At 43.8% G+C, this 25,300-nt stretch overlaps 1 protein-coding gene across 1 annotated transcript in view; it reads right to left on the bottom strand.

Annotated features, from left to right (window-relative positions):
• ALPK2 (alpha kinase 2) overlaps nt 1-9,624 on the bottom strand; it is a 98,176-nt gene extending 88,552 nt beyond the window's left edge. Inside the window, exons 1-2 of the mRNA XM_003788473.3 lie at nt 9,516-9,624; nt 6,007-6,124 (exon numbers count right to left, since the gene is read on the bottom strand). Of these exons, the coding sequence (XP_003788521.1) occupies nt 6,007-6,124; nt 9,516-9,624 (227 nt within the window). The remainder of the gene's footprint in view (nt 1-6,006; nt 6,125-9,515) is intronic.
• Between the last annotated feature and the right edge of the window lie 15,676 nt (nt 9,625-25,300).

Here is a 25,300-nt window from a genome sequence, read left to right as displayed (position 1 = left end):
CAAAAAAATAGCCAGGCATTGTGGTAGGCGCCTGTGGTCCCAGCTACTTGGGAGGCTGAGGCAGGAGACTCACTTGAGCCCAGGAGTTGGAGGTTTCTGTGAGCTGTGATGCCATGGGACTCTACCTAGGGGGACAGCTTGAGGCTCTGTCTCAAAAAAAAAAAAAAAGATTAATTGTTTCATCAATGGATAGAGGGTGAAGTGGATTATAAAATTTGGGCAGCAGTTCCTCTCATCCAAGTATGCATGCCTTGTTGCATGTGACTTTGCCACTCCACTCTTCAAGAGGTAGACTCTATATTCCTGTCTCTTTAAAATAAGCAAACAAAAAAATTGGCCTCCTTGCCTTTCTTTGTCATGATAATGGAGCCCATTCTCTGTCCATAGCAAAAGTATCTTGTTTTGTAAGTCTATACCTTGCTCTCACTCTATAATCACATGCCCAGCCTCAGTCACAACCAACAACTCATGTTTTCCAGATGTCTAGCAAAGGATTTAGGTTTCCTCTGGTAAACATGAACAGAAAGAAGCTGATGGCTGTTCTAGGGGCTAGAGAAAGCCTGTGGCACAGACAAGTACAGACAATAAACCCATCTTTCCCTTTCTCAATAAATTTTGTTTCATGCTTGCCTTTAAAAAATTATTTATTTTTATTGGAGATGGGAGTCTCACTATGTTACCTAGGCTGGGCTCAAACTCCTGGCTCAAGTGATCCTCCAGTCTCAGCCTCTCAAGCAGCTGGGACTACAGGCATGAGCCGCTGTTGCCAGTGTATTTTCCTACCTCTCAAACCTGGGTGGGACCCGTGATTGCTTTGGCCAGAAGCATGTGACCAAAGGGATGAGGGTGTGACACTCAAGAGATGCTGCAGCGATATTATCTCAAAAAGTTGCCCTGAGACTGCCCCATCAGGAAGCCAGTTCCAGCCCACATGGAGGAGAGCTGAGTGGCTCAGCCAACAGTGGCAACCACCTGCTGGGGATGCCATATTGGGCCTTCCAGCCCAGCCAATCCTCAGCCTGACCCAAGCGGCATGAACGACCCAGCCAGCCAGCCCACAGAATCACTCCAAATGGAGTGGTTTGCTGTGCTTTCTCAACCTCAGCACTCCTGATATTTTAGATCAGATTGCTTCTCATTGCAGGGGGCTGCCCTGGGCCCTGTCCAAAGTTTAGCAGCACCCTAGGTTTTGCCCCTCTAGACACCAGTAGCACTCCACCCTCTTCAGCTGTGACAACCAAAAATGTCTCCAGATGGTGCCGAATGTCCCCCAGGGGCAGCGTAATGCACCCAGAAAACTTACTGATTTCTCCTTCAAATCCTTGAGTAATCGATATCCAGTTTAGGGGAGAGTTGAAAGTTGTTTTTACCCCTTGACCCATAGACACCTCCCAGATGGTCTATCCGAGTTTTTCAACCTTTTATTTTAATCTCACAGCATTCTTGAACCTATGGTTAAATTTCTATCCCACACTTTAATTATGTTGACCAAAAAAAGTAAAAAAAGAAATATACTTACTGTGCTTTGAACTTGTTTTGAACACAATTTACTTAATGTTCTTTCAAACTTTTCAAGGCATACCTAAGAGCCTGTTATGGCACACCCGTGTATTGTGGCACACCAGTGGAAAATCACCTGTGTGGATGAGCCCAGCTGGTGTGTGTGGAACCAGGCCTGTGGCAGGCAAATGACCGCACTTCCTTTCACTAGACTGTTCATGTGCACCAGGTCTCCTAGGACAGCCAATAAACAACCACAAACTGAAATTTATTCTTTCATTGTTCTGGCAGCTTGAAGTCCAAAATCAAGGTGCCATCAAGGCCATGCTCCCTCCAAGGGCTGCAGGGAAGTGTCCTCCCTTGCCCCTTCCTCGCTGGTGGTTGCTGCCAATTCTTGGCATTTCTTGGCTTGTAGTCACGTCACCCCTATCTCTGTCAGCATCTTCACATGGCGTGTTCCCTCTGCTGTATCTCTGTGTCTGTTTCTCTTTTTATAAGGACACCAGTCATTGAATTAGGCCCCACCCTAATCCAGTAGGAGCTCATCTTTATTAATTAGACCTGCACAATCCTATTTTCAAATAAGATAGCCTTCCAGGGTTCCAGGTGGACATGGATTTGGGGGATGCTATGCAACCATGTATAATCCATAAGCAGATGGGTTTGTGGTGACCATGCCATTCTCCTGGCCAGCACTCTGCAGGGCCTGCCCCCCAGCCCAGCCTCTGCCAGGGCTGTGCTGCCCAGAGAGCCAGAGCGTGAGAGCTGCCTCACGCTCATGTGCCAGGCTTGGGCTGCGCTGCACTGTGCTGTCCTGGCCTGTCTGCTTACCTTCCTCCTGCTTTCTAAACACGGTGGCGCGACTGCCACCACCGAAGGAGGCCTCCTTGCTGAGGAGGGGGTACATCTCTCGAGGTGTGGGTTCCTGGACAGATCTTTATCTATCGCTTTGCTGTCTCTCTTTTAAATTGTGTTCACAAGAGACCACAATTCCCCGTTTATATACACATCATTGCGATTTGCTTTCACTATGAGGTAGAAAACATCTATTTGCATTTCCTCCCCCCTCCCAACTCCCACATCCTTTGAAGAACGAAAACTCTTTTTTAAGCAACAGTGCACACCATGATGTGATGACTGATGTTTTCTCTCCCTCTGAATGCTTTCTTGGCTTTCCATTTCTCTCCCCTGCCAAGCACACTTGACCTGTGGTGATGTAAAGGTTATGGCAGCACTGATAAATCCCTTCCAAGCCCTCTCATTTGCCCGAAGTGCCCGGGTTCATGAGATTAGAGTAAGATGGGGAGGAGAGTGCAGTGAGTTCGGGGAGAGGGGACTCCCGGGTACAGGAAAGAGAGAAAAATCAAAAGGTCCCTAAATACAACAGCAGGGCTCTCAGCCTCAAAACAGAACTGCAGGCTAGATTTGTGAAACCATTAAAGGCTCTTGGGAAATTCAGAAACAGGAGCTTTCAAATATCTAAGAACTCAGATTCAATGACCCAAAGACCATACGAGGGTAAATAAAGATAAGTACTTTTCTTTGGTCTCTGAGCTAATCCAGTGGTGTAAGGTGCAGGGCAGAAAATTTAGAGATACTAATATCTAACTAATAACTAACTTTTAATCTTTGAATGGCATTTGTACAAAATACCATTCATTTTCCTAACCAGCATTTAACATACTGGTATAATTCAAATTACTTTGCAGCTGAATGGTTGGGATTGAGAGCGTTTTTCATCTTGGACAACACATTGGAATTGCCTGGGATTTAGATTTACTTGGTCAAGGGTAAAACCCAAGCATTAGTGCATTTTAAAAGCTCCCCAGGCAGAGCTAATGGGCAGCCATAGGTCAGAACCACTGGCATAAAAAGAACTTTCAAAGATCATTAGTGCCGGGCATATTTACTGCAATACTAAGCAGCGAAATGTGACCACATCCATCATCAATTTGTTCTACCACCACTTCTTGCACTGGGACCGAATACTTTTCCCAGTAGGTGGGCTGCTTTTCCAAATGGCAGTCCAGGAGCCCCAGGAGCTTGGAAGTGTGGATTCTAGTATAAGTCTTTGATTTTTATTTAATTTAATTAATTTATTTATTTGAGACAGAGTCTCAAGCTGTTGCCCTGGGTAGAGTGCCATGGCGTCCCAGCTCATAGCAACCTCCAACTCTGGGGCTTAAGCTATTCTCTTGCCTCAGCCTGCCAAGTAGGTGAGACTGACTACAGGTGCCCGCCACAACACCTGGCTATTTTTGGGTTGCAGTTGTCATTGTTGCTTAGCAGACCCGGGCTGGGTTCGAACCCGCCACCCTAGGTGTATGTGGCCAGCACCCTTGCTGACTGAGCTACGGGCACCACCAAGTCTTTGATTTTTAGCGTGAACTATTAACCCTGCTGGACCTCAGACAGAATAGTGTCTCCCTGCCTCTTCCACAGTGCAAGTTCCCTTCCTAAGCTTCTCTTCCCTATGTTTTGTGTTTCTCACTTTGACCAGCATAACATAAAACATTAATAGCAACTCTCAGTTCTTAAAAGAGCACACACTAAGCATTTCTTTGGGCTAAAGTGTGAGTACAATATTTTGGTTTAGTGTGAGACTAAAATTAATAAAGAAATATGTTTGAATGCTCAGAGGGAGACAAGCAAGGGTAGAAAACACATAAAGAAGTTCAGTGTGTGGATCCTCAGGATCTTACCAGGGTCGGCAAACTATAGCCAAAAGGGCAAATCTGGCCCCTCTTTTGTTTTTGTAAGTGAAGTTTTATTGGTACACAACAATACTGTTTAAGAAAAAAGCCCTATTATCCATGGCAGAGTTGAATAGTCATGGATCATTTTTGTGACTGGCCTACAGAGCTTAAAAAATTGAGTATCTGACCCTTTACAAAGAAAGTTTGCCAATACTGATCTAGACAAACTAACAACAATGACAGATAGATAGATAGATAGATAGATAGATAGATAGATAGAAGTAGATAGGTAGGTAGATAGATAGATTCACCTGTCCATCCTTTCCAGAAATGTTTATGTTGCAGGCACTATACCAGGCTCTGGGGTATGCATTTGTATAAAATAAAGAGGATTCCTCCCTCCTGTGAGGCCCAGGGCCCATTGTTCTTCCAGCCTGAGCAATAACTAAGCACCTAAAGGGAGGTGTGTGCAATAAAATCAAAAGAGAAGAGAATGTTTGAGACCAGACAGATTCATGGGTAATTGGAATCACTTATAAATGGACAGGATTTGAATAAAGGGGCAGGAAAGTCCAAGCCATGGACAAGGGGCAGCAAACACCAATTTGGCTAACTGTCAGATACATGGAACAGCAAGGGAAGAATGGCCTTATCTGTTCATTACTTGTCTTCCATGCTGGAGTCAAAGTCTTGTGAGGCTGTGGACAATGTCTGTGCTGTTCACCTCCATTTTTAGCATTAAGCCAAATGTGTGGCATACAGTAGGTGCCTGATAAGCATTATCTGAAGGAATTAAACAATAGGTGAATAAATAGATATCTTGAGTGCTAGACTAGACAGCTGTCAGTGAGATGAATCAAGCATTTCAACCATTGTAAAATGATCTCTGATATTATGACTTTAAACCAAAGGGATGGATGGGAGATAAGAAAAACCAGCGTTTATTGGACAGCCACTACATACCAAAACTTCTCCAGGCACTAAATCCTTTCATTTTCTCAGTCACCCTTTTGTTTCACAGATGGAGGAATTGAATTTCAGAGAGATTAAATAATTGACCAGGGTCACACCAAGAAAATGGCAGAACTGGAATTCAACAAGTCTTTTTATTTTATTCCCAGATCCAAGGCTATCAGCGCATGCCCACACCTACTATTCCTGTCATGTTCTGCAGAACTATCCTGCTCCTCAGAGCCCCCTTGAGGGCACCATGACCCATTTACTAGCAGTGGGGACCAAGAGCATACATAGACTTCCCACCCAGCTTCAACCAGAGCAGTTCACATTTTCTCTACCTGACATATGGAGTTTCTTGATCTCTTTGGAATGAAAAAGAATTAGAAACTACTACAATGGACCACACCATTCCTAAAATAAAGACAGAAGGCTTCTGGCCACAACCCATCACCAATTCTCTATGTGATCATGGTCAGCCCCTTCCTTCTTACCCATGGAAGGTGAGATGACAAGGCTGAGGTCCCCTCCTGCTTTGTTACCTTTCCAGGGAAGAACAAGACTAAATGAAATGCTCATTTAATGAATGACAGTGGCTGGATCACCTTGAATAAAATTCTAGATAAAGTTTGACACCATCCAGGGCAGCAAATTAGGGGAGTATAATTAGTTACTGGGCAGAGTTCCTCTGTTACTTATCACTGTTCAATGCCTTGGCCGGTGCCTGCCAACAGCATCTAAAATTAGGACTCCAAGAGCAAACATGAGCCAATCTGTTGTCCTTACCTCATAGTAACCAGCACATGACAGAATATAGGGATGTTAGTAAACAGTCCCTGGAGGCATAACCACTTACCGTGAGAGGTGTAACAGGTGAATATACTGATTCTCAAAGAATTCATAACAGGAAACAATGCCACAGTCATCTATGGCTTGACCATTCTTATACCAAGTTACCTCTGGCTTGGGCTGACCTGATGATAAAGAAATAAGAATATTCTTATTACTTTAAGTATTTTTAGGAAAAATAAAGCTATGAATATGATCAGGCAGTAAGTATTAGGAGTGTGCACACTGGGTTATGTCTGTTTGGGAACCAAAAACCCTTCCCCTCATGAATGTGCTATTCAGTAAGAACCATTGAACAGGTCATGCAGCTAAGATAGTTCTGTGCAGAGGACTGGGAATACGAAATGAAAAATGCTATTCCTCATCTAAAGGAGCCATTAAGAAAAGCTATCCAATACTTGGAAGGCAAAGAAATGGATGGAATCTTTTCTCAAAGTCAAATGGGGGAAACCCCATCCACGAATGATCTTGGGGTACATGCTTTCTTTCACTCAATAGTAACTACTGATGAAAATTCCCAGATTTCATGAAGTCATATGTTGTAGGTTTTACCAATTACTAGTACATTTTTATCCAATTCACATGCAAATAATTTCCCCCAGCAGAAAAGATAACATCTTAAGTCACAGTTTAGTGCCTTGCGGGTTACTAACCAGTTACACACCTAACCCAGCAATTTTATCCCAACATTACCATATTAACTTGCTTATAAATAACTAGTTCCTCAGGCCCTAATACTTACTGGTTTCCTCTTTAACTAATAAGTTGAATAAAATCTTTGAAATGTTCCTTTTATACTTGCATAGAAATCAGTTTACCTTTTTTGAAATTGTACTTTAACAGTGCTCAAAGTTGAGGGTCTTAGTGATGGTACAAAAGAAAGAAGAAAATAGATTAGCAAACAGTATTTTCTTCCTGAGGGTGAAGGAGTCTGGAACGCAGTTTCCCAGGCTGGCACTGTGCACGTGAGACTGATGTCAGCACAGAAACTGAGCTACACTTTCTCCCTCAGAAGTTTTCATCCTTCCCTTGAGATTGATCAGGATGTGCCTTTGAGCTAATCTGGTAAAAACCCCAGGAATTTCATCTACCCCTGGGGAATTTTTTCTCTCTTACTATTGGGGCAGGAAAGTTTCCAGTGCGTTCCAAAGAGTCTTCTCTTTTTAATTTTTTTTAACTTTTTGTAGAGAAAGGATCTTGCTATATTGCCCAGGTTGATCTTGGACCCTGTTCTCTCAAAGTGATGGGATTACAGGCATGAGCCACTATTCCCAGCCTAAACAGCTTTCTCATTGCCTTTCATGTCACTGAAAATTTGTCAAAATGTACCATATATACAGGAAGGAAAGGAAAGCCCAGTATTTGGAAACTGCCCCTTTCTAAATTCCTTCCAGGAATGTTCTTGTGTTCCTGTTTTATTTACCACATGATTTTTTGACAAGCAACCCCAGAGAGCACTAAGATAAGAACTCCGTATTGTTCTAAGGCTATAGAAAGAGGAAAGCCAAAAGACATCAGGAGGGGACGAGACAAAGTCGGGGAGGCCTGCACCAGGGGCGGGGCCTGAGAACAGTCCGTGTCCCTGTCTCTTTCTCTGTGTCTCCCAGCTGGGCCACCTCTGCAAAGAACTTTGGGCTCTTCCTCCTTGTCTCCTCCTTGGATAGGTGCCCAGCTGGCTGTCCTTCGGGGTAGGAGCAGATGGACCCACACACAAGGATAAATCCTTCTCCAGTGGCTGCTTGGCAGAGCCTCTTACAGACTCGACCACCAAAAGTGGGCTTCTCTGAAAAATCACCAGAGAGCTGATTGTAATTCGTTTCTGCCTGTGTCCCCCTTTCAGGTAGTTTTATTAGATTCCTTTTTAGGAAGCATTTAATTGCTCCTTTTTAGGTGTATATGATTTTTTTTTTTTAATGAACTATGTGATAGAGCTGGGCCTAAGGAACTAATTCTGAGCCGTGGACTCCAGTTTTTCATTCAGACTCAGCGGGGCTGGTTGGTTTCCCCCCAGTTTCCTAGTGGCTGACTGGTTTTTTCCCTCTATGCGGTATAGATCTGAACAATCAGCCAGAAATGACACTCGCATAGGGAAGTGGTATCTTGTACCTTGTGGGTGGTTCTCTTTTCTCCCTGCACTTGCTGGAAACCTCACCTGAAAATCCTCCCCTTGTTTTTTTTTTTGAACCTACCTTTGGCTCGGCTATTGAGAACCACCTCCTAAAGGTTTCAGAAGTAGCTGGCAAACATGTGGGTGGTGGGCAGCAGCCAGATACAGGGCACATCCAGACACATGGGGGCTCTGCTGTAAAGACTCAGTCAACTCGCACCTCTTCACCTGTCTGAATGACCATCAACCATGTGAACAAAGGAAGCACATGGCTTGTGTAGTTCTACACTCCAGCCTCTAGGCTGAAGACAAGGTTTTACTATGACTTCTGTTTGAGAGGGGTGGCCATTTCCAAAGCTGGATCCTCCCTCTGGACTTAGAAAAAAGGGGATCAAAAGAAGAGTTTTCTGTCTTCAAGAAACACTACTGGTATCCTAACATTCTAAAAGAGTAGAGGCACAATCCAAGAAAGAAAAGAGAACCACCCTAAAGGTATAAGGTACCACTTCCCTATCCAATTATTTCATTTCTATTTTCTTTTACTGTTGGGGGTACCAATACTTGATCACCTCTGAGTCATTTATTCTCCAATCCAGAAGAAATCCCAGTCCTGGTCTTTTTCTCTACCGGATACCCTTTGCCTCTGTTTTAGCCTTTTCACTGCTTGTTAATATGGGCCTGAAGAAGGCAAGGAGTGGGAGTCTAATTTAGCCAGTTTGGGCAGATCAGTTGAAGAGTAACAGAAGAAGAGTTTAGGACATTTACTGAAGTGAAGCTATTTATGCCATTCCTATGTGCTACAGGAAATTAAGAGTAAATTATCTGAAAAAAAAAATAACCAATGTGAGAGCAGCCTAACCCAGAACCACAACGTAAAGTAGAGATTGCTAAACTGTGTCCAGGAAGTCACTTGAAGAAATCTCGTAGAAAAAAATAGAGAGGGTTTAGTTGCTTCATCAATTACTCAGAAAAATCTACCAAGGTAATTTTCCCAAATGATTTTTTTTATTTGTTTGTTTTTCTGTTTTGGGGTAGGGGCGGGGTGTTGAGACAGAGTCTTACTCTGTCGCCCTGGGTAGAGTGCCATGGCATCATAGCTCACAGCAACCTCAAACTCTTGGGGACAAGTGATCCCTTGCCTCAGCCTCCTCAGTAGCTGGGACTACAAGCACCCGCCACAACACCAGGCTATTTTGTAGAGACAGAGGTCTCGTTCTTGCTTAGGCTGTTCTCAAACTCCTGAGCTCAGGCAATCCACTCACCTCAGCCTCCCAGAGTCCTGGGATTACATTTTTGAGCCACTGCACCCCCCCTCCAACCCCGTGATGTTTTAATAGTGCATTTATGAGCCAAGAAGCCCAGTCTGCAGGGAGATTTTGGAGGTGATCAGCTAGCCCAGGGATGGTTACCAGATATTATGCAGCGGAGCATGACGTCTGACTTCTCAGGAACATTCTGGGAAAGCAATGTAGATAAAAAACACAGCGTGCGCCTCTCAGGCCTTCCTGAGTCTGTCATCCTTTCATGCCACGTGAATCTGAAAAATAAAAATCCCCAACACTACCATTTATTCTAGGATCTCTGATCTTCTTAGGCATTCGAGAAAGCACAGGTACTCTGTTGGTTCACTTGCACTCAAGCCTCGGGCAGCCCTTCCCAAGCATGGTGCTGCTGGCATTTGGGCCAAATCCTGTCAAATGTCCCCTAGCAGGAGGGGACTTGAGGACCACTCCTCCAGTAGTCGGAAGCAGATCTCAGAGCAGCCAGAACTCAGATTGAGAGGGAAGAATCCCACCAACCGATAGCAAGTACCATCTCCTCTCATTCCCATCTCCTTCTCTCCTTAAAGTCTCCTCACTCTGTGCTAAAAAGGTGTCTATGCATCTTTGCCTCTGAAAAAGAGGAGTGGATTGCCTTTAAAAGACTGTCCAGGTGGGAGATATTCTGAAATTGAGAAACTCCTGCTCCTCCCAAGCACCAAACAGGTGCCCCAGGGGGAGACAGCATCTACACTCACGTTTTTGAGCAAGCTCAAATTCACTGATACCACCGGGCACCAAACACCTGATTAGTCACCAGAGATGTTCTTCCATTCAGTGTGCTTTAAACTACTTACAGGATAGTTATTAATGCCTCCTGCATTTTACAAATGGGGAATCTGAGGCTCGGAGAAGTTCAACAACTTACTCAAAATCACATAGCTCAGGGGGCTGCCACCCTGGGGCCAGCTGACACCTTCAGCATGGAAGGTGCCCCTGTAGCTGCAAAGTGCACAGCTTACACAGCTGTATGGAAGACCCTCTCCTCTCTCCTCTACCCAGCAGATACGTGCCAGTGCCACTCAGCTACACCCACCCTTTGGGGGACCCCAAGCTTGGAAATAGCATTGAGCCCTATCCAAACAGGAGTACCTCACTTATTACTGTACAGAGCAGCTCTCCCGCATCATGGCGCCCAGGGAAAGGAAGGGGCTGTTAGCACAAACTAAGAGGGGTAGTGAGGACCAGGAAATTGTGCATCCAGGGATACTGAGGGCCCTGCAGCAAAAGCCTGAGCTGAGAGCTCTTGGGAGAGACAAGGTCAAAACAGTTGACTTGTAGAAGGGGACACCCATTTCCACATGGGTGTCAATAATAACTTCACCACTTAGAACCAATCCGTCCCTATTTTCTCCCACTTTCCAGTTTGTCTCAAGCACCCTGAGAATTGGGTCACCAGGGACAAGTTCCCTGACAAGTACTTCAAGGTTTCAGCAGCACCTAAAAATCTTCTGCTGAGCAGCAGTGGGTAGAGGCAGAGGAAGCCTAGGTGAGAGCGACACTGGGGGACTTCTGCCTCAGTAGCAGGATCAGCTACATTATTTGCAGGGCCCAATTCAAGATGAACAGGAGGGATTCCTTGTCCTTCCTAAGAGGGTGACAACAGAGCATTAAATGAAGATAATAGATTTTGGCCCATGAGGCAGGCCCTGCTTGGTAGACAACACCCTTAGAACATTCTGCCCACAAATGCCCACTCCTGGAAGTTCCCATAGTATTCCTTCATCTCAAGATGTTCTGTTTAGAAATAAAGTGGAAATTATATTTCCCAAAAGCATTTCCGAACTGCCCCTATGTGAGAAACCCAAGCTCTCTGACTTTCAAGGTAGAAAATATATTCATTTTGAATACACTGCCTTCTCTTCCTCAGCAAGAGTGTGTGCAGGAAGCAACTTCACGCTTAGACCTAAGATTAAAGGAATTCACCGAACTGGTAGAAAAAGCTGCAGCTCTTTGACTTTACCAAGTTGAAATTACACGGTAGCATCAAAAAGGAAGAAAACTGCTTGAGTGTGGGGCTGAGCACATCAGCTGGGAGGGAGGATTGAGACAGGAGTTTGGGGAATTGGATGGCTGCTGAGACAGGCGTGGAAGACTGAGGGAGAGAGATTGTAAAGAAGATTTTTTTTTTTTTTTTGCAGTTTTTGGCCGGGGCCGGGTTTAAACCCACCACTGGTATATGGGACCAGTGCCCTACTACTTTGAGCCACAGGTACCGCCCATGAAGAAGATTTTAAGAAAGTGTGCTTTGTGGTCATGAATTTGGACCTTTTTGATGTCCTTTAACAAAGACTTGACCCACATCTCCAATGTTTGGTTACAGGACTTCTTAAATACAGCTGTGCAGAGCCTGGGCCACAGGGAGTCCCTAGTCAATAAGCATTGTATTTCAGAGTACAGTAAGCTCCTCTCTGCACAGATCATAAATTACCTGCACAGAACAGGAAGAAAAGTCATCTGCAACCTGGCAAAGCAGTTGCTTCCATTCCAGTTTAGGTTACAAGTACATTTGGTGGTATTAAAAGCCAAGATTTAACACATATTACTTACAAGTCATAATAATGTGTAATGGAAAGTTCCAATCTTTTTCCAACTAGATTGAAAAAAGCATCTATAAAAATAGTCAAAAGGACAACTTTTATGATACCCAACCTGCCCAAGAGTGAAAATGTTTAAAGAAAACTCGGTGAGGCTCGGCACCTGTGGCTCAAGTGGCTAAGGCGCCAGCCACATACACCTAAGGTGGCGGGTTCAAATCCCCAGCCTGAGCCTGCCAAACAACAATGATGGCTGCAACCAAAAAATGGCCAGGCGTTGTGGTGGGTGCCTGTAGTCCCAGCTACTTGGGAGGCTGAGGCAGGAGACTCGCTTGAGCCCAGGAGTTGGAGGTTGCTATGAGTGTGATGCCATGGCACTCTACCCAGGGGAATAGCTTGAGGCTCTGTCTCAAAAAAAAAAGAAAACTCGGTGAGTGTTGTTGAACTATTGTAATGAGCAAATGAATATAACAGAATGGGCAGGTCCAACAAACCAATAACAACCAATGGTAACACTCTGTCCTCTCAGAGCTGAAGAAGTATGGGCCCACTCTGCCAAGACACAATAGGGACAAAGGCTTTTCTTTTCACATCGATGTATTTGCTTACCCCAACTTAGGAGTTCAAGGTGAGTTTGGAAGCTAGCTAGGGCTGTAGATCTGTTTTGAAATAAAAAGTCAATATTTCTCAGCATGAATAAACCAATAATTTTAGAGCACATATAAGCCTCTGGCAAAAATAACAAAATCTAAGTCCAATTTTAAATTGGTTATGGTATTTCACAGCTAGCAGTGCAAACTGTATTCATGGTCTCCTCTACTGTCATGGACTCAGTACAAGACATGAAACAAGAGATGACAAACATATAAAATGTGCCTTCAGCTTGGAACTGCCGGCTCACATGACTTGCTGACCCATTGTGATGCTGAGTCTCTCCAACATCTTTCTCTCCCTTTTTAGCAGATTGACTGAGATATAATTCCCACACCACACAATTCACCATTTATTTAAAAGTGTACAATTCAATGGCCTTAATATATTCAGAATTGTGCAACCATCGAACACCACAATTCATTTCAGAACATTCTTCTTTCCCCCCAAGAATCACTAGACCACTTACCTCCCCATTTCCCCATTTCTACTCTCTGAAAGTCAGAGAGCTTGGGTTTTTCACGTAGGGACATTTTGGGAAACATAGTTCCCACTTCAAAACATGCACACAGCCTGAGGCAAGCACTAATCTACTTTCTGCCACCCTAGATCTGCCTGTTCTGGACACTTCATATAAATAGAAGTTTTCACTTGGCATGATGTGTTCAAGGTTCGTCCATGCTGTAGCCTCTATCAGTATTTCGTTTCCTTTTCATGGCCGTTCTTAGGAGCACTGGGCAGAAGGATGACCCCCCTAACTCTCCACATTCCTCAGGGAGTTGACCCCAACACGTAGGGGGCTCTCATGGCTGGAAAACACTCTCCTTACCAGGTGGCATTATGGACCTGTGGACCAAACCCAGGCTCTGTCATCTGTCAGGGACAAATCCACATCCAGCTCTGCCACTTACCTAGACAAGGTATTGTGCCTATTTCTCCTCTATGAGAGGAGATAATGATAACTTTCTAAGGATTAGAATAGTGTATGTCAGTTGCCTCATGAGAATCTGTTACATAATTGATTTTCATAATGTAATCACTCAAGTATAAGGAAAGACTTCACTTGTTTCATCAATTTCCTTTCCTGCTGTGGGTTACCACAATAATTTTTTTTTTAAACATTTGAAGTGATGAAGTAATTAATGTGTAAAAATGTCTCCTCATGTGATGCTCAGCTGTAAGAGTAATGAATACACAGGACACGAGGCCTCCCTTCCCCATTCCTGGAGACCACTTCTGTGGATGGAGAAGGAAGAAAGGACAAAGCAAGCGGTCAGGAGTCAGGCTGACGCTGAGGACCTCGTGTGTCATCTGTGACTCCTCTCTCGGCGCCTACTTCCTGACTCTGCTGTCCCACATGTGAAAAAACTGACAAACACACACTATTTGACTCACACAGTCAGTTTGGTTACCACGTGTCTCAGCCACAGGGCACTCATTGTACCCTGGAGAGGAAAAGGACAGTTAAGTCAGGCCAGGGTTCATGTTTCGTGGCTTCTCTGAAGGTGAGAACTCTTGATGACAGATTTATCATTCTCTGCTAAACATGAATAATCAATGTTAAATCATTGGTATATTGCAGGACTTTACAGATAGCCTTGCAGAGATAATGGGTTAACCAAAAAGAATTCTGGATTTGCTCTATTTTTCTTCCTTTTCTTTTCTTTCTTTCTTTTCTTTTTTTTTCTTTAGCTATATAGTCAGTCCATGGTCCACCTTTTCAAAAATTATATTTACTTCTAATTATACAGATCCTAAATGGATACATTTGTGTCCTTAAAAATATAATGAAATACAAAAAAATACAACAAAAGTAAAGCCCTCTCTAAGCCCATCCCTCAATCTCAGTATTCAGCCAAGAGGAATGATTTAGTATTCTTTGGGGCATTTTTCTATTTGTTACATAGATAATCATCTAAAGCTTCATTGTATGTTATGGCTTTAATGGTATGTATGTGTGTAAGTACCTATGGCATATGCTTTCCTGACAATTGGCTTATTTTACTTAGTGTTAAGTTTTGGCAATGTTACAATGTCTATCCAATCCAAAAAAGGCTGTGTTCATTTTTTAAAACTGCCAGATGATATTAGTATCCATAATATGGTAATATCCAACTTTACCTGTCTGCTGTTTCCTGCACTGATGTATAGCTTGGTTGGAGTGTTTTCAACTTACAAATGAGCCTCAAAGAATATCTTTGTACATATCCTTAGCCACAAAAGTGGTTCTCTAAATTGGATACCAAGAAATGGAATTGCTGGAGAGAAGAATAACCACATATCATATTTAATAACACTCCAGGATGGGCAGGGCCCTTGACAGAATGGCAGAGTGCTGTGGTCATGCAGGGGGGGGCTTCCTAGGTGTGCTGCCTGGGCTCAGTCTTAGTTCTGCCACACCCTAGTTCATCTTCTTTCTGCCTCAGTTGCTTTTTCTGTAAAAGTAAGATAAGAGCTTACTTGGTTATATTCACTTGGATGTTATGATAATTAAGTGAGTCAGTCTGTCTAAAGCTCTTCTGAACTATATCTATAGTAAGCACTGAATAAGCTTTAGCAGCAGTCAGTGGCTTTGGGTTTAACATCAGCAAAATTACAAAAATAATCTCTGTCTCCCAAACTGATGGAGATCGAGGAAGGCTACACAATTGTTATTTGAACAATTTAAAATGCTTGAATGATGCCAATTTTTATTTTCTCTCTGCCCCCTGATGTCCCTAAGATAGCCAGAGGTGTGACTGCTGTCAGCAGAAAGTCCACTGGCAGCTGAAGGCATCAGATGAGAGCTCACAACCCACAAGCAGACCATGGGTAACCAGCTCTTGTGGAGCTGCCAGGAAGCCAGCAGTCAGAGCGCCTTCTCGGTGGGAACAGCAGGGATTAATTCTGATTATCCAGTCTAATCCATGGCAATTGTGTTCCTGAACTTGGCATCTCAGTTACTGCAGATTTAGACACTATACCACTGTCACTTAATACTCAGTCCCATGTTAGGTAAGGAAAGGACCTTCCCCAAAATGGTTTCCAGAAATTTGGGCAGTGGGTGGGGAGAATTAGCATGTTTTGGGTGCCTCAGGCTGAACACTTCACAGACAGATCACATTTTATCCTCACAGCAGCCTACCAGGTGGATGTTCTTTCCCATTTCCCAAAGATGTGGACGCTTAAGTAACTTTAAAGGGTTGAACAGGCCTAATTTCTGGTAGCCTGAAAGTGGCAGAGCTGGGATATGAGTCCAGGGTAATTAGAAACCAAATGGATGTGTTCTCTTTGGTGTGATTTTAGAGCTGTGAAAAACAAAGGCAAAAAAATAAGCACATGAAAAGATACTCAACACCGTTAGTCATCAGGGAAACACAGGTGAAAATCTCAAGGCGCTGTCACTACATACGCCCTGGGATGCTTTACTGAGGCAGACGGCCGAACGGTCCTGAGGATGAGGGAAAGAGCATGAACCCTCACACGTTGCTGGTGGGAATGTGAAAATGGTATTCTTTGGGGCATTGGAAAATATTCCAGCAGTTTCTTACAAAGTTAGACAAGAATTTATCAAAAGACTTAGCAACTCCACTCCTAGGTATCTTTCCAAGAGAAATAAAAGCAACCATGCACACAAGAATTTGCCTACAAGCGTTCCTAACAGGACTATCCGTACAGCCAGTCCCCGAGTTACAAACATCTGGCTGATGTATGACTTGCACTTACAAATGGAGGTTATTACAGGTAATAGGTCAATGTACCTGTTCCAACTTACATACAACTTCAACTTAAGAACAAATGTACAAAACCTATCTCATTCATAACCGGGGAGGGGGCTGCCTGTAATAGCTAAAAATCGCAAACTACCTAACTGTCCATTGGAAACCACCTAACTGCCCAACTGGCAAACAGACAGACAAAATGTGATGGAACAATACAATGAGATACGACTGAGCAACTAGAAGAAACCAACTACAGATGCATGGGACCACATCGACGAACCTCAAAAACACCCTCATTATGCTCAGTCAGAGAAGCCAGACATGGAGACAGCATCGTGTATAATTCCATGGATATGACACATCCAGAAGAAGCTGTGAGGATGGAAAGTGGGTTAATGGTTGCTAGAGGGGAGAGCAGTGGGGAGAAAATACTAACAAACAATTAAGGCACATGAGGGATATTTGGGGGAGAATACAATGTTCTAAGACTAATCTACAGTGATGGTTGCCCAGCTTGGTAAACTCAGTCAAGAAAAAGTCATTGTATTGGACACTTAGAAAGGGTGAATTACATACTATGCAAAAGGGGCCTCAAGAAAGAAAGTTAATTTTAAAACTAGAGGCAAGAAAAAAAACTGGAGGCAAAAAGAAGATAAACATTTAATGAGCTCCTGCTATATTCACTGCAGCATCGTTTGCGATAGCAAAAGATTAGAAGCAACCTAAACGTTCATCAGTAGGAATCTGATTACAGTGTCTCTAAGCAATGGGATCATTTCTTTTCTTTTTTATTTTTTTATATCAACAAGAGGCATTTAGAAAGAATAAGAAAGTTCAGTATATGTTGATGTGGAGTGACCTCCAAGATACATTTAGTGAAATAAACAACATATAGAAGTACAGAGAATCCTATCACTGGTATAAGCAAAAAAGGAACCGTCATCTAAAATGCTTAGGCACATAATGACCTAGAAATACGCAAGCAGCTGGGAGCCTGGTTGCCCTTAGGTGGAGGCCTGAGTGGATATTTTGTATTTATATATGTTACCTAATAAGCAAAATTTAATTTTAAATATTAATAGTGAGCACTTCTCCACCTGCAGTGTGCGGGAACACACCCATTGTCACATAGACACGGTGAATGCTAAGCTGTCTGTTCTTCTTTCTGAATTTGTTTGGAATTTTTTTTTAAGGTGGAATAGAGAGTCTTTCCACTGATACTTCTCTTCCTTGCTACTTAAAATCCACAGCAGTTTCTAATTCTTTAAAGAAGGGCAGAGAACAAACCAACAAACAAAAACCCTTAAGGTTAAGCCTGAGAGGTTAGTACCTCCCTGATTTTACAATTGAAAAACACTCCTGAAACAGAGAGGTTAAGTGACTTTTTCAAGCTTGTTAGTGGCAGAGTCCAGGTTTCTTGATTCTGATTTTCAATTTATTGTATGGAAAGGATACCCTGTCCTGCCTATCTTAGGGTAAAGAAAGAAGAGAGCAGAGTTTAGGGTGTATAAAGGTACAGAGTGGGACAGTATCCTAATCAGATCCATTTCCATGAGGCAACCGGTTAAAATCACTTTGATTTGAAGGTGATCGTGGTGGGCTGACTGCTGCACCCACATCTGGGACAAGTCACCAACATCACGAACACTTGAACTCTTTCTGACTCCTTCTCCTCTCGTCCCCCACATCCATCCAGGTTCCCTGTGTCCCATGCTCACTCCGGTAAATAAGATGAACCCCAGAGCAACCCTGAGTTCTCTGTCACAGTGGAAATGCAAACATCAGAGAAGATACGGGGCAAACCTAGGAAATCTCTGCCCCTTAGAGGACGGGATTAAGACCGTCCCTGGATGTCATTAACTCGGCCTGAATTTATTATACTAAACTAACCCCCTCTCAGTTAGCTGACTCAGTTAGCTGTGGGGGCATCAAGAGGGGTGCAGAGGGCGGTGGCCATGTGACCTCTGCCTTCTCCACCAGCATTCGCTGGCTCAGCCCAGAGTGTCTTAGAACAGTTCTTATGTAATGCTCCCGCTTGCCTTATTTTCTGAAGATTTTTGGGTTGTTGTTCTTTATCTGATCTTGTTCTAGTAAATACAGTATGCCTTAGAAATAAGGAACATCATACCAAATAAAGGGGCCTCTGGGTGTAGTACCACATCCTGGGGTTCACTCGGTTCCAAGGAAGAACTATTCTGTGGAAGAACATGCTAACCTATCTGAGCTGAACCTTTAAGCAGGTTTGTCCTAAATCTTTAAAGGATGAACACTACTCATGGCTAACCTTATGACTAAGGAAAGAGACAGTGTGACTTTAGAGGCCTTTCTGCAAAATATCTGAAACCTCTTAAACTGGCTATTTTGCTTCCTAACCTCATTTAAGCCTCTCTGTTCACTCAGCAGCCCCCTGATTGGCCTAAATGGTTCAGTGTACTGATGGGTACTTACTGATTGGTTCATAAACTGAAGTCTAAGCCAATCAGCACATGGCGCACTCCTCAAGGTGAAGGATGATCCGATCAGCAATGCTTAGGTTGCTCCTTGTCCTCTACAAGAGAAAAAGACAGCGTGAGGACCCCAGGGAAGACCAATCGCTAGCTAGCTTGGTGTAATGAGAAAGCTGGCCTGAGGTTAAAGTCAAAACAGTGGAGCAGAGACTACAGAAATGCAGAGAAACAGAGCCAGCTCCTGACCAGACGTTTTCACTATGTGAGCAATAAATCCCCGTCATTGTTTCAACTAGTTTGCACTGATTTCTTTATTCCTTCTACAAGACATATTGAAGTGTCCATACCCTCTCCGGCTCGCTGGGCTCACAGCCTGAACGTCCTGCTATTTGGTTCTCCATTCCAGATATCTAAGTTAGACACAATTTCCGACCAAGTTACAGACAAAAGTAATAGATTTGAGATTAGAACCACTTTCCATCTCTTTCTGTTTTCAACCCCCTAGTGCTAATGCTAGCTTCTCTCTGAAGACTTCCCTCATATCCCAGCTGGTGGGGGGGCAGCCCCCTCGGCATTAGGAACAGCTTGCCTCGGTGTGTTTTCCCCACCGGCAGAGTTCCCTGGGGGCAGCTTGGGCCCAGCTGATTTCCTGCAGGATACCTGACGAGTTAATCTTGTGTGCTCTCTGCAGCACCAGTGCTCTGTACTTGTACCTTTGACATGCCCAAAAAGTAAGGAAGGTTTTATGACCGAAAAGTACAAGCATGACCTGGGACCCCGCACCCCATGCAAATCTGGGGGCTCTTCAGAATGGGAAAACTTGGGGTGGAGTCCAGCAACCTGTGTTTTTACAAGCTCTCTAGGTCCTGTGTCACCTGAATGTTGGACAGCCAGTGGACTCAGAGGAAGATCTTAAACTAGGGAATGAGGAGCAAATAAGGCAGGTTATCTAAGTGCAGGGTTGAAGATCAAATGGCAAGGAAGGTGAGTTGTGCTGGCCCCAGACATGACGAGAGCAGCCGTGGAGGAGATGGCTCTGAAGGGGCAGGATGCAGTGTATCCAGACCTGAACTAACCCCTCTGAGCTTCCCTTCAACCTGGTGTCGACCTCCTGATGTCGAAGTCTTGTGATCATTTTTGTCCATTTGGGCCACGCCAGGTAGATATGCATCTGCGGAAATCTCCAAACCTTTGTTCTTTTATGTAGGTCAGGCAATCATTCTTTCATTTTTGCCAACCCTAAGATGACAGGATCACTTTCTCCCAAGTTTCTTTACACATTTGTATTTTTAACTTCCCTCTTTGGCAGAATTAAGTGCATAATTACAGAGTTCCTAATACTGAAGCAAAGAATTTATCAAGGTACTGAGATGTGTCTGGGGAAAAGCTGGGAGGTATCTCAGTAAAAATAAGAGGCAATGGGGCAGTGCCTGTGGCTCAAAGGAGTAGGGCTTCATATACCAGAGGTGGTGGGTTCAAACCTGGCCCCCGGCCAAAAACTGCAAAAAAAAAAAAAATAAATAATAATATTCATAAGAGGCAACAAGAAGACATCTGATAAAGTTCTATGGAGCTGTCTGATAATCCCTGCTGTGATTCTTGTCTGCCCTCTCCCTCCCTATCCATTGTGAACCTTCATCACTGATCTCACAGTTCCAGCCCACAGTGTGGCCCCTAGACTGGAAACTGCATGGCTCCTGAGATGGCTCACCTGCCTCTGTCTCTGCTCAGCCTCTCCATGGCCAGTCCACTTCAGAGAGTTCTTACCACCATTCTCACCCCTGCCACTTTTCTTTCTTTTTTCTTTTTTTAGACAGAGTCTCACTCTGTTGCCCAGGCTAGCTTGCCATGGCATCTGCTTAGCTCACAGCAACCTCAGACTTCTAGGCTCAAGCAATCCTCCTGCCTCAGCCTCCTGAGCATCTGGGACTATAGACACCCACCACAGCACCCAGCTAATTTTTCTACTATTAGTAGAGACAGGGTCTTGCTCTGGCTCAGGCTGGTCTCAAACTCCTGAGCTCAAACAATCCTCCTGCCTCAGCCTCCCAGAATGCTAGGATTACAGGTGTGAGTCAGTGTCCAGCCCCCTGCCACTTTTCAAGGCAAGGCTATGCTAATAATTCTTGAGGGAGGGCTGTGTTTGTGCCTTAGTTTTCAGTTTTTATAATAATCACAAAGATTTACTCATACTGATAGATTTACCTTCCCTTCTGTTCTTAGGGACTCCTTAGGGACTCATATTTAAGTAGGATACTCATATGTACTAATTAGTATTCTCAGATGATATTGATACATCTCTACCTCTGTTTTTACGTAATATATCATCAATTAATTTCAGTAAAAAATATCTTCTCTTATTTATCCTAGATGCATCTTTTTTTCTCATTTTGCCTTCAAACATACTGCTTCCAAGTACAGAATTTTTCTCAAAGAATTAATTGTCCATGTTATGTTTGCTTAATCATTGCACTGATGTCAATAATGTATATTTCTATTACTTTACAAAGTTTATATTATGTTAGTATCCTGAAGTACGTTTTAGCAAAAAAAAAAAAAAAAAAAAAAAAAAGAAGAGAGAGAGAGAGAATTTTAATTAACACAAAGTGAAGAACTAATTTTTGTTGAGAAAACTACAATTTGGCAGATACTTTAGGCATATTTACTCATCTAATCTCCTATCGGTCCTGTTAAAGTGGTTGTTAGCATCTTCATTTGCAAATGAGGAAACAAGAGTTCAGACAGGGCTCGGCACCTGTGGCTCAAGTGGCTAAGGTGCCAGCCACATACACCCAAGGTGGCGGGTTTGAATCCAGCCCGGACCCGCCAAACAACAATAATGGCTGCAACCAAAAAATAGCCAGGCGTTGTGGTGGGCGCCTGTGGTCCCAGCTATTTGGGAGGCTGAGGCGGGAGACTCGCTTGAGCCCAGGAGTTGGAGGTTGCTGTGAGCTGTGATGCCATGGCATTCTACCCAGGGGGATAGCTTGAGGCTCCTGTCTCCAAAAAAAAAAAAAAAAAAGTTAGAGTTCAGACAGATTGGAAAATTGTGCTAAAGTCAAGAGTTCATTCCAAATCTGACTCCAAAGCTTGGGCCTGCTTCTTCATGACCACCCCACCCCTCCCACCCACATCAGAATCCTCACTCTACTACATCATCCTTATACTGGCTGATATTAACATGGCAGTGTGCATGGGACTGTTAAAAGCTGATGGAATTGGAGGGAAATGACCAGGCACCTGTCGCTCAGTGGTTAGGGCTCCGGGGCTGGTGGGTTTGAACCCAGCCTGGGCCTGCAGAAAAAAAAAAAAAATAGCCAGGCATTGTGGTTGTCTCCTGTAGTGTCAGCTACTAGGGAGTCTAAGGCAAGAGAAATGCTTGAGCCCAAGACTTTGAGGTTGCTGTAAGCTATGACGCTACAGCACTCTAACGAGGGCAATAAAGAAAAAAAAAGAAACTGGAGGGAAAAAACTTTGCAGGTGATGAAAATAGGAGCTCCACCCTACCTAGGAAATTTCCCCACATTTGTGATGGAATGGTCTGTATAAACTTCAAAACACCAGTATAATTTGAGAGCTCAAATGTATGATTTCCAAGACCTGAACACATTTATTGGCTATTTGTGCCTTTTCACACAGGATTTATGAAGCTGTTGATTCAGAAGGTAGCTCACAACATCCTCAGTTTCTTTTTTTTTTTTTGAGACAGAGCCTCAAGCTGTCCCCCTGGGTAGAGTGCCGTGGCATTACAGCTCACAGCAACCTCCAACTCCTGGGCTCAAGCGAGTCTCCTGCCTCCGCCTCCCAAGTAGCTGGGACCACAGGCGCCCGCCACAACGCCCGGCTATTTTTTTGGTTGCAGCCATCATTGTTGTTTGGCGGGTCCGGGCTGGGGATTCGAACCCGCCACCTTAGGTGTACGTGGCTGGCGCCTTAGCCGGTTGAGCTATAGGCGCCGAGCCAACATCCTCAGTTTCGATTCAGAAACGTCACGGGAAGAAAGCTCCTACAATTTGCCCTCAGCTGGTATGCTGTTGAAAAAGTGTTGCTTACACTAAAACGTGATAGACTTCCCATTGCTGGTTAATCTTCCAAAATGCCGCTACCTTTCCTCAAGGAAAAGGAGGTGGAGAGGAAAGAATAAGAGAAGCAGCAGCTCTGAATGCTGTTCTTGCTTTTATCTATTTTTAAATGATTGCTAGGTGTCTGTAACTGACACCCTTAATCGGTGATTTTAAAGTTTAGATGGGTTCATTAAAACATCATGTGACAGTGGTGGCATTTTATTGATGGATTTTTTTGGAGGGGGCTGTTTTTCTGCCTTAATTTTTTTTAGAAAAAACTATTTAAGGATTCAATGTTTACATAAACTGTTTTGAAATATGCCTAATAGCTTTTCAGCAACTTGCATTACCTGTTGTCAGACAAGATACTGCTGTATCCACCCACAAAGGGGAAGTTTTCAAACATGCATGTAGTCCAAGGTAAAAAGGATAACTTTTAACTAAAATACTCAATACTTTTCTCAGGCAAAACTGTTGGGGGGCCTGAGTTGCCTAGAAAATTGCCTCAGTTTTTTATGCTACTTTGCAGAGCCTTTACAAATCACTCCTTTGAGTATGTTTAGTTAAGATAGACATAATGTGACATAAACTATTTTAATTATTACCAAGTCAAAATAAGCAAGCATTTACAAATAAGAATAATTTGCAAAAGGCATCAGAATGGACTTAAACTGCAATTCATGCGAATTCGGCTCCTTTAAAACCCCAGATTCCCAAATATCCCAGAGAGCCCCCATTTGTTTCATTTTGTTCTGTTTCATAAGGAAACAATATGCTTTGCTCTTTGTTGCAGAAAATGTAAACAACTATACGATTAAGGCACAGCTATTCCTTAGGTACAAACCAAAGTCTATATACTTACTTTTCAATACTCTTTGTCCAAGAGATGGTAAAGGAGGTCAGGCTTGGCTGTGGGCTCCCCAGGCTGTGTGTGAGGCATTGGCTTGGGTGTCCCTGTCCCTGGCACAGGGATTCAAAGGAGATACAGGGCTCAGGGTCTTTTCCTCCACGATCAGGTCAAAGCACAGCCAGAGCTGTGTCCAGTTTTAGTTCCTATCTTCCTAAGAGGGAAAGTTCTGTGCCCAGGGAAGTTCTGGAAGAAGAGCATTTTCCCCCTGCCCTTGAATGAACGAGGTCATCGCTGAAGCTGGAGAATGTACTCCAGCATCACTGTGATGAAACTTGAGGGCTGTTGTGCAGTAGGTGTGACACTTGTTGACGCCGCCGGGGAGGCCCTGGCAAAGGGATCCGGCTTGCTGATGAAACCCAGACGCCCTGTCACTGACCGCTGCCTGCAGAGCCACGCAGGGCATCAGGTTTAGTTCCTCACCCCTTAGAAAAGTAGAGACTCGCTGTCTGCTAAAGTCATTAAGGCTGCAGCCACACAACTGGGAAAGGGAGTCAGGCGTTTGAAATACACAGAGGAAACCCAAGGGAGGGTGGCAGGGAGGTGAAAATAGGAGTCATATGTTGTTCATTTACAACTGGTATTACAGTGGTCCTCTCACGTTCTCTGAGAGAGGCAGAAACCACAGAAGCAAGGCAGGATCCTCCCCCTCCCCCTGCACACACCCTCACGCACGCACACACACCCTCTTCCTATTTTGACTACAACAGTAAGAAAGAAGACAGTGAACAAAGATGAAATGAAATACCTTGATCAGGCCTTATTCCTTCACATTTTCTTTTGGCAAAATAGACTTGTATAACGTGGGCATTTCTCTTACTGAATTTTGTCCGAGTCCAAAAAAGAACAGAGAAAAATCCCTTAGCATCGTTCTATAACTGCTTTGCCTCGCCAGAAAAGTATTTTAATGTGCAACACCTGGAAACTGACAGCTTAGAAAAAAACCTCTTGTGAGACCCAGGGAGGCAGCTAAAATTAGCAGCTCCAAGTGGGTGACTTTGAGAAGGACATAGCTGTAAACATTCACTCTGCGACGAGCACCACAACCCTCAAAAGCAAGTTGTTTTTACACAGTGCAGGATGTGCACCGCTCTACCTGGATGGAATGAAATTTTTCCCAAGACAAAAAAACATCATCTGCAGTGATTAAATATTAAGGAATACACAGTTGATGGGCTCTGCTTTTTCAGTTTTATCTTCCTATGAGGAAAAAGAGATGAAAAGCAGAGAGATTCTAATAACTATCTCTTTAGAAACACATTTATAAAATGCAACAGGATGCAGAAATCACCAAGTCTCTGTAGCTGTAGGTATTAGTTGGCTTTAGGTGACACTGGGGTTGTCACAGCATAAGGTCTTTTCCACGTAAGAGGAGATAACAGCGAGGAGGAAGGTGTGACGCTGAAGAATACAGGCTGTCCCACATGGCAGAAGGAAAAGCCAGTAGATAAGTATGATGTGGTTATATAAGAAAAGTTGTCTGGGCTCAGCGCCTATAGCTCAACCGGCTAAGGCGCCAGCCACGTACACCTAAGGTGGTGGGTTCGAATCCCCAGCCCGGACCCGCC

This window comes from Otolemur garnettii, unplaced genomic scaffold (assembly GCF_000181295.1).
Source record: "Otolemur garnettii isolate 467f Iridium unplaced genomic scaffold, OtoGar3 scaffold00027, whole genome shotgun sequence".
Classification (NCBI taxonomy): domain Eukaryota; kingdom Metazoa; phylum Chordata; class Mammalia; order Primates; family Galagidae; genus Otolemur; species Otolemur garnettii.
The sequence above is the reverse complement of the archived record's forward strand: the minus strand, read 5'-3'. Positions and strand labels throughout refer to the sequence as shown.